Genomic DNA, 9,594 nt, shown 5'->3' with positions numbered 1-9,594 from the left:
CAAGCACCCCGTTACCTCACCCAAGTTTATACTGGCCAGACTCCCCATATCTTCTCAAATCGGTCTGGAGTCCCTCTAGCAGCGTCAGTTAGCTTATACATGTGGAGATCAGCATTTGTGAGCTGTATCCACCGTTCCGGAGTAGGGGCCTTGGGTGGTTTCCAGTTCAGAAGAATAGCCTTTCTCCCATAGAACATGAATAAACGGAGCAGTCTTCTGCCATATTTAGTGGAGATTACGTCAACCACAAGGCCCTTCTGTGTGAAAATTAACCTTGCCGTGCGAATTTAAAAATCTGCAGCGTCTAAATTATTTGTGAGAATTTTGGTGTGGATTTCAGCCTTTTCAGTGCAAGGGGTGAGATTGGGGAAAACCCGCCAAAACCAGGTTTGGGTCAAAAGCACAGAAAATAAGGAAATCTTTCCATAAGGCCTCTTGCACACGACCGTATATATTTTGCGGTCCGCAAAAAATACGGATGACGTCCGAGTGCATTCCGTATTTTTCGGAACGGAACAGCTGGCCCCTAATAGAACAGTCCTATCCTTGTCCGTTATGTGGACAATAATAGGACAAGTTCTATCTTTTAGGCCTCTTTCACACGACCATTTCCCCCCCCCCCCCCATTTACGGGCCGTTTTTTGCGTTCCGTATACGGTACGTATACAAAACCATTCATTTCAATGGTTCCGCAAAAAGAAGTACGGGACTACGTGGTGCTTCCGTAGGGTTCCGTTCCGCACCATTCCACATCTGCGGAATGCACACGGAACAGAGCCCGTGTATTGCGGATCCACAAATGCGGTCCGCAATACGGCAACGGGAAGCACACGTTCGTGTGCAAAAGGCCTGAGTCTGCTGATCAGTAACGCCGGCAAATGTGGCGCTGCCAGCGATAGAACATGTTTGTATATAAATGCACTGGGTTTGGATTTTGACATTCGGTTGTGGGATCCGGCAGGTCTACATTCACTATCATTAGGTGCCATGCTATGTCACCCTGTAGCCGCAGCCTAAAAGTAGCACTTCTGACAACAGACATGTTACAGGTCCTTCTATGTCCCTCCTTTCCTCGGTGATGATATCTATCACTTCCATGTGCCGTTTACGATTAGACATAGGGGGTCATTTATCAAAGTGGTGTAAAGTAGAACTGGCTTTGTTGCCCACAGCAACCAGATTCCACCTTTCATTTTTCACAGCTCCTTTGGAAAATGAAAGGAGGAATCTGATTGGTTGCTATCGGCATCTAAGCCAGTACTACTGTACACCAGTTTGATAAATGCCCCCATAATACCTGCCAGCACTTCTATACTCTACGCTGACACACTACCGGACACTCTCTGTGCAACAGCGCCATCTAGTGGTGGCAGCACACACTTACAGCCTCTTATGACGACTCTAGGTAAAAACTAGTCGGTGACGTAACAATATACGTCACAACATGACCCTCTAGCGCGCCGCTGACGTACTGGGACTGCGCAGTGAGGACATGAGCTCTGCGGCTCGGCTAATGTAGCGTAGGTATCGCAGGGGCGAGAGTGAAGCACGCTGGGAGCACGCTGCACAGGTAAGCATGAGGCATGCCGGGAACCCGGAAGTAAACAGACTCTGGAGCAGTGGCTGATGGGAGAGTGCCCCGGGGCAGTATGGGAGCTGGTGCTGAGCACCCAGTGTGCAGTGTGAGGGTTAATACGGCGAGTATTCTGGGGCTTGTTGCCCTCCTGACACAGTAAAGAGGTCAGTGCCGGTTCACAGTGGGCCCCCCAGCGCTGAGAGCTTACATCAAGGGGCCCTCGCCTGGGAGCCAGGGGCCACAGAAACATTGTGACTTGGTACTGTGCAGTGAGGGTGTTCTATCATGGGCACCGGCTATCTGCTGCCCTGGGCATACCTGATGGCAGGACATACTGATTCCGGCTGTGCAGAGTAAACATCAGAGCCAGTTTAACTCTTCGCCTGTCCCTATACCAGGAATAGCAGTTCCCTGTAATGATAAGGTTGGGATTTGCTGGAGTAAGGCAGTGTTGACATCGGCACTAGGGCACTCGGTTGGGGGGGCCCGTCTCTTTTGGATGACAAGAGTAGCGTAACATATCGAGCTATTCCTGTCATCATAATGATGTTAACCTTGATGGGACCTCGAGGCTAGTTTCACATATGTGGACGGCTGTTCCAGCATAGAATGCTGGGAATCGGCAGAGAAAACCGCTGCGCGCAGCATTTTTTTGTCTGGCCGGTTTTCAGCACATTCATTTCCGGGTCTCTGCCGGACCTCATTTTAGTCAATGCCGGATCCGGAGAAATCCAGCGGGCTGTGCTGGTAAAGAACTCTACCGCCTGTGTGAAGTTCCCCTTAGACCAGTGACAGATGAGCGAGTTCAATGAAATACGCTGTGTCTGTGATCGTGGTTTCCCATTTTGACCTCTGCTCCTCTGAGAGGATGGAAGAGCATTACAGTGATTTATAATGCTGTGTGACCCTTCCAGATCCCGAATCTACTGAACTGTCCAGACATAATGCTGTCAGTGTAATTCCATAGATCCGTGAACTGGCAGGGAATTATAAATGATTGTAGTGCCACGCGATACTATGGGAGGAGCAGAGGTCAGAACGGGAAATCACACTGCCACACGCAGTGTGTTTCTCGCATTGCACTCGCTCATCTGTAACTAGCCATCAAGTAGGTAAATGGAAGCCATGACACCAGTATAAACAGGGCCTAACGGATACTTTTCATTTCTGTAAGATTTCTCAATGGCTTAAAGGGGTATTCAGTTATGTGAAGTTATCCCTTATCCACAGGATAGGGCAGGGATCGGCAACCTTCGGCGCTACAGCTGCTGTGAAACTACAACTCCCAGCATGCAAACATTCTCGGCTGCTCTTCTAACTCCCATAGAAGTGAATGAAGCATTCTGGGAGATGTAGTTTCTGAACAGCTGGAGGTTGCTGATCCCTGGGATACAGGGATAACTATTAGATCCCCACCAATCACCACAACAAGGACCCTCCACCCTGTGTAGCGCCCCTCCCCCCCCTTTCCCATGACATTAACAGAGCGGTGACCTCTGCTATCTCTGGAACTCCCATAAAAGTGAATGGAGCAAATGCATGCTTGGCCAGCTGTTCTTTCCATTTTGGGAGGCTCCACGTGGTACAGGGTTAGGCTACATGCACACGAACGTTGTTTGTTTCCGTGTCCGTTCCAATTTTTCTTGCAGATAGAATGCGGACCCATTCATTTCAGTGGGTCCGCAAAAAATGCAGACAGCACACCATGTGCTGTCCGCATCAGTATGTCCGTTCTGTAGCCCCGCAAAAAGATAGAACATGTCCTATTCTTGTCATTGTTACGATGGATCTGCAAAAAAAAAAACGGATGGCATATGGATGTCATGTTTTTGTTTTTTTTTTGCGGACCGCAAAACACATGGTCGTGTGCATGTAGCCTTATCGTGAGAGATTGGTGTAGGTCCCAGCGGTAGGACTCCTATACTGTGGATAGGCATAACTTCACATAATCGGAATACTTCTCTAATGGTAAAAAAAAATATATAAAGTCTGTGGGGCCTATTTATCATAAGCTGTATGCCAGTTTTTAGGCGTACAAAAGTTGTATGTTTGCGCAGGTGGCATTTTGTGCAGCAGTTTGACTTAAATTTTATGCTGCTTTCGCCACTTTTGAAAAAATTGGGCTTGGCCCCCCCATGGCCTGACAGATTTGCCTTCAGAGAAATCCTATAACGTTTGACGGACTGTTAGTTGAAGTTTTCTTTACGACAAACCTAGTTCTAAAAGTTTTTTTTAAATCTTTTTAGAATACTGCAATCGGCAATCTGGAATCATGGACTCCTCTCCTCCCGTTGGTGTATGCCTTGATATGTGCCCGGCGAGAGAGATGCGAGAGCGGGAAAGCCAAGGACGTCTGCATCAGTTCGAAATACAGAGTGTTCAGTGGACATATAAAGGTCACAGAAGAAGAGGTCATCCTGTCGCTGATCCCAAAAAGACTGTGAAAGAGTACAGGCGCCCTGCGGCAGGGAAAGAACTGTCCTGCCCTATAGACCTGCGGACCCCTGCAACCCTAGCCAAAACCGTTCAGTATCTCTTGATGGAGGTCTGGCCAAGTGTCAACTACAGGGATTTGTCGAGTTTGGCCAAGGCTTACTCTTTTGTGTTTGACCGCCTACGTGCTATTAGACAGGACCTGATTGTGCAAAGAATTAGGGGGCAGGGAGGGGCTCTAGTTTTAGAAGGAAGCCTTGGGTTTTTGCTTTGTGCCCCCTATTTGGTGAGGGACTTGTCGATAGCAGACTATGATGAAGTGCTACACTGCACGCAGGTACGGGAATGCTTCGCCGAGCTAATGGAGTGTTACAGAGGGGCTGGAGGATTTACAAGACAAGCTGAATTTCAGTCTCTTCTTCTTCTTTATGACTTAGGTAAGGCTCATTGATATTACACATTCAGAGTCAGTACTACTACTGGCTGATCGCCAAGTAGTGACCGGTAGATTGCAGTGAGAGGCCAACTCTCTAATCTTCATCTCATTCTTTGTTGTAATCAGTGGCTGCCACTTACTTGAGACCACCCAAATAATAATGCTGCTGCCCTGTGTCAGAAATTGTGATGTCACAAGATCTCATGACATCATGTGATGCTTTCTGAGTGAGCATGTTGTAGCTGACTCAAAAAAATATAACACGTCCTATTCTCGTCCGTCTTGCAAACAAGAATAGGCATTGTTACAATGGATCCGCAAAAAATGGCTGCGACGCAGACATCACATGCGGATCCGCATTTTGCAGACTGTAGAATACGTACGGTCGCGTATGTGCTTCATGTGAGCCTGTCTTTACTGTGATCTTAATGCGTGTGACTGAGGTGTTAATAAGTCCCCAATTAACATACTCTTTCGCCAACAGAGTTTGGCACAGATTCCGTGCCAAAAAGCCTCCACCGACTGTGCGGGTTCCACTTCCCATTGTTTTTAATGGGTGAACGTGCATCCGTTCATATAACTGCAGTTTAGAGCTGTTCGGAAATTCCCAGCTCACCTCTCAAAGTAGATGCTGCAGGAGACGCCACTGAGCCGACTCTCAGGTGAAACCGTTGTGAAAATAACCCAAAAGGAGGAATGTCTTTTTACTTTATAGCTGTGACTGGGCTGAAAACTGCGGCGGGCCTCTGCTCACGGTTTAACCTCATTGGATGGGGCTAAACCAAGAGCAGGTCCAGCACATTCAAATTGAAAAAAAGGCGGCAGAAACCATAGAGATTTTTAATATGCTATGAATTCTGCCTTTCCAAAATCTGCCATGTGAATGGGTTCTCAAGTGGCGTCTGTGGCTGGCACGAATGGTCTTTGTTTGAAAGCACTTAGGGGCTGAAGGCACTGGGGGAGTGGAGATGAAGGAACCGGGGGAACAGAGCTGATCGCACTGGGGTGGGGGGGAGCTGATGCACAGGGGGGAACGAAGGGTGTTGGGTAGTGTTGAGCGAACTTCTGTTTTAAGTTCGGCGTCTAAAGTTCGGCTTCCGGTTAGCGGAGAATCCCGATATGGATTCCGAATTCCGTTGTGGTCCATGGTAGCAGAATCGAAAATGGCCAATTATTGATTCCGCTACCACGGACCACAACGGAATTCGGAATCCATATCGGGATTCTCCGCTAACCGGAAGCCGAACTTTAGACGCCGAACTTAAAACAGAAGTTCGCTCAACACTAGTGTTGGGGACTAATGGCAGGGGGTCTGATGAGTTTTTATAAAGGAAAACAGTCTATTAATTCATTTTTTCTTATTACATTACTCGATTAATCGTAAAAAATAATCGATAGAATACTGGATTCCTGAAATAATCGTTTACTGCAGCCCTAAACCAGACCGTAGCGATCGCTCCTCCCATACTCTGGAGGAAATGTATCGGTCAGAACGCCGTTGTCCCGTGTAAAAGGACCTTTACTTACAGAGGAATTTGCTCCCTGTTCAAGCAATGACATTGCCAGTGAAATTACCAAACTATTGCCCTAGTTTATGACTTATTAATATGACTCAAACCATCATGACTGGTAGATCTCCGTCTCTACACAAAGTAGCCTCCATACCACTGTTTAGCACTCGGAGACATGTAAAAATAAAACCGATCCATGTCCTTGGTGAAGCTTTCAGAGGTCCAGTATCTTTGTGTTAGGGATGGAGAAACTGCAGGAGAAGTAGAGAAGAGACGTGTATATCGCTCTCCGTTATAACTTCATCTCCCTCCACAATTTCACTTATGTTTCTGGGTAATAAAAACTGCATCAAACTGTGTGAACTGGACTCAACAACTTGTCTAATAATGTGTATGTCCCATTTCTGCCTTGCAGGTAACCTGGATACTATACACAGAGCTCTGCAACTCCCTCATGGGCTCCTGCAATCTGCACATGTCCGTCTAGCCCTCGGTATAAGCAGAGCCCACTTAGAAAATAACTGGGTACGGCTTTTTCGCCTGGTGTACCAACTGAACTGCCTTCAGGCTTGTGCTTTTTACCGCCACTTGCCAAGCTCCCGCCACAAGGCACTTTGCCCCCTAATACATGCGTACAGCAGCCGGAACTGTCGCTTCCCACTTGACCTCCTTACCAGAATGATGGCACTGGACAGCCCTTCACTAACCACGGAAATGTGCACCAAGCGCGGACAGACGGTAACGTCCGGAGAACAACCTTCAGTCTTGTTCCTGAAAACAACACTCAAGGATGTGAAGCTTGAGCTTCCAGGCCGAGAGATGAACTTGGTGGAGCAAAAGAAAGGCAAAGCGTCTTGGGCAGAAGTGATGATGGGACAGGACCATGGCATCACAAACCCAATAGCATCATTACATTAGATTTGAACCCAGGCTGTCTGGCTAAATAAGACCCTAAACATTTTTTGTGTGGATTTCAAAAACTTAATTTGTATAAAAAAAAAAAACAACATCCTTAAAGTGTGACATTATACCTAGAAAATGGCGATGGTCACCATGCTTTGGTGCTGGCGTTTTATTTCTGCCGCTGTTTTAGTTGGTATTATTGTGTGTGCTTTTTGTTTCATACAATAAGTTTTAGTTTGTCTTTTATGCAGTCTGTTTTTTAAGCACGGCCATCTTATTTCCTGCTGGATAGCTCTAGAAGTATGCCTTCTTCTCAAGGTATATTCACATTTTATATGTTTCTTAGGAAACTGGAATAAAGTTTTGTCTCGCCACAATACAGGATCGGTCATCAGTATCAGATGGTAGTGATCTAACCACCCGCACCCCCACTGATAAGCGGTTTTAGGCAGCTGCTGTAACTGGAAAATAGACAGCGGATGGAGCCAGAAGCAGAAGGCTCTATCCACTGTGTAGTGGCTAAACTGCTATACGAAACCTCACCATGAAAGGAGCCTTCAGCTTCCTGCTCCATCTACTGTATACTTTCGGATGCTGGCAGCTGATCGGTGGGAGTGCGGCCTGTCAGGTCCCATCTGACCTGATATTGATGATGAGGATAGCTTATCAATGTCCCGGAAAACTCCTTTAAAGGGAACTTGTCGCCATGTACATGCCGTCCAATCTCTGGGTAGGAGATTATGGTGCAGGAGTAGCTGAGAGGATTTATATATAGTTTTGTGGGAACAGATTCTGTTTAACTTATATGTATTCATTTAAACCTCCTGCTCTTTTTAAGCTTGGGAGTGGTTGGTCCTACCCAGTGACTGACCACAGTCATCGAGGGGATGCTGTGGTCACTGATGGGCTCTGAAGAATAAGATAATTAGAGGTTTAAATGAATAAATGCTCAGATCCTCATGCACTATAACCTCGTGCTTAACATGAGGTTCCCTTTAACCCTCTGCACATTTGACTGTATTTGAAGTTCCCTTCCACATAGCGTCAATATTTAACATGAGTGACAGATTGTGTCGTTTTAAAGAACCCAGTAGAAAACCTTTCCCGAACTTTCTGGATAGCGCAGTTTGCATTTCTGATAATCCCGTGGCACATGTGGACGTCCACTCCATGAGACAGACTGTAGGCAGGTGGCAGCTGTTTTATTCCGTGCAGTCTGTGACTGCTGTAACTATTCCTAGTACAATAAGCGCACAGGGATCTAATCCTGACAATTGATTTAGCCCTTTTTGTTTTAGTTGGTATAGAAAATGCTTCTGGAATTAGTCTGTATTTCCACAAGCAGTGGACATCTGGAGAGGTGGGTTCGTATGCAGGAAATGCCGAAAATAGAGTTGAAATAAGGGCTCATGCGCACGAACGTGTGCCACCCGTGCCGTGCATTGAGGACTGCTAATTGCGGTCCCCAATGTACAGGCACCGTCTGTGTGGCGTGTGCTGGCAGATGCAGACTCATTCGACTTGAATGGGTCCGCGATCTGTCCGCATCGCAAAAAATTTGCATGTTCTATTATTATTATTTTTTTCTGGTGCAGCGGCACAGACCAAAATGCCGCAGAAGCACTCCCTATCTACCAGATTTCAGACCCTTTCAAGTGAATTGTTCCACATCCGTGATACAGTGTGCGCACAACCGGTGTCCGTATATTGCGGACCCTCTGTTTTGAAGGCCGCAATACAGCACTGCTGACACACGTTGGTGTGCATTAGCCCTAAGTGACACAGCACAGGCACACAGATCAGGTGACGTTTTTCTTATTAGTATGGATTTTGATTGTATTATGTATTGTAAAATTTTTCAGTTATTCTGTATTTCAAGAAATTAAATGTGCGTTGTGATAAATGACGGTAATGGGTCATGTAAAGAGTACCTATATTTAATTTATTAAACATTTTTACATATTTTTTTTTTGTCATCAAAATACATTGAGTTATTCATGTGATTAATAGTTTGTTATAGGGGTCTCCTGCTCCATTGATTACAGCGGACCTTGCCTGCCACTCGTGGGCAGTTACTGAATATGGATTTTGACTGAGAAAGAGAGCCCCAACCCACCATCACAGTATATCAATACACTGATATGAAGGGGAATCTGTCCCCTTCAACCCCCCCACCCCGCCCCCCAACGACAGTAGAGAAGCTGATTCTGAATCTGTGGTTTTTGTCTTTCTACTTGCTCGCCATGTGCTGTGCGGTACCTGATGAAGGAGTCCTCTCTGTTAGGGCTCATGCACACGACCGTTGTTGTTTTGTGGTCAGTTTTTCACGGATCCGTTGTTCCGTATCTGAGTTTTTTTTCCCCTCTGATTTAAGTCCTCTTCCATTCTGTTATTCCACAAAACATATCCGGATGGTTTCCGTATGCAATCAGTTTTTTGCGGGTCGGAAACAGTAACTTATTAATCACTAAACACATTAGCAATATGTGCTGGGCATAGCATTTCTACAGTATGGATCCGCAAAATACGGATGTGTTCAGTGTGCGTTCCGTATATTTTTTGCGGACCCATTGACTTGAATGCGGCCTCGGATTGTGATTTGCGGACAATAATAGGACATACACTACTTTTTTGCGGAATGGAAATGGAATGCACACGGAGTACCCTTCGTTGTTTTTTGCGGACCCGTTGAAGTGAATGGCAAAAAAAACGGAAGCTGAAAAAAAAAATACATT

At 46.2% G+C, this 9,594-nt stretch overlaps 1 protein-coding gene across 2 annotated transcripts; it reads left to right on the top strand.

Annotated features, from left to right (window-relative positions):
* Positions 1-1,489: 1,489 nt before the first annotated feature.
* Positions 1,490-8,828, top strand: SAC3D1 (SAC3 domain containing 1). Of its 2 annotated transcripts, none has more exons than XM_040410249.1 (3): positions 1,490-1,570; positions 3,823-4,446; positions 6,372-8,828. In XM_040410249.1, exons 2-3 carry the CDS (start codon positions 3,849-3,851, stop codon positions 6,872-6,874), a joined length of 1,101 nt encoding a protein of 366 aa, XP_040266183.1. In that variant the 5' UTR covers positions 1,490-1,570; positions 3,823-3,848; the 3' UTR covers positions 6,875-8,828. The 2 variants fall into 2 exon arrangements, with proteins under 2 accessions (XP_040266183.1, XP_040266182.1); XM_040410248.1 differs by lacking the exon at positions 1,490-1,570 and adding an exon at positions 1,625-1,740.
* Positions 8,829-9,594: the final 766 nt, after the last annotated feature.

The sequence above is a fragment of the Bufo bufo genome, chromosome 10 (assembly GCF_905171765.1).
Source record: "Bufo bufo chromosome 10, aBufBuf1.1, whole genome shotgun sequence".
NCBI lineage: Eukaryota > Metazoa > Chordata > Amphibia > Anura > Bufonidae > Bufo > Bufo bufo.
Note: the sequence above shows the minus strand (reverse complement) of the source record. Positions and strands in the feature narration are given on the sequence as shown.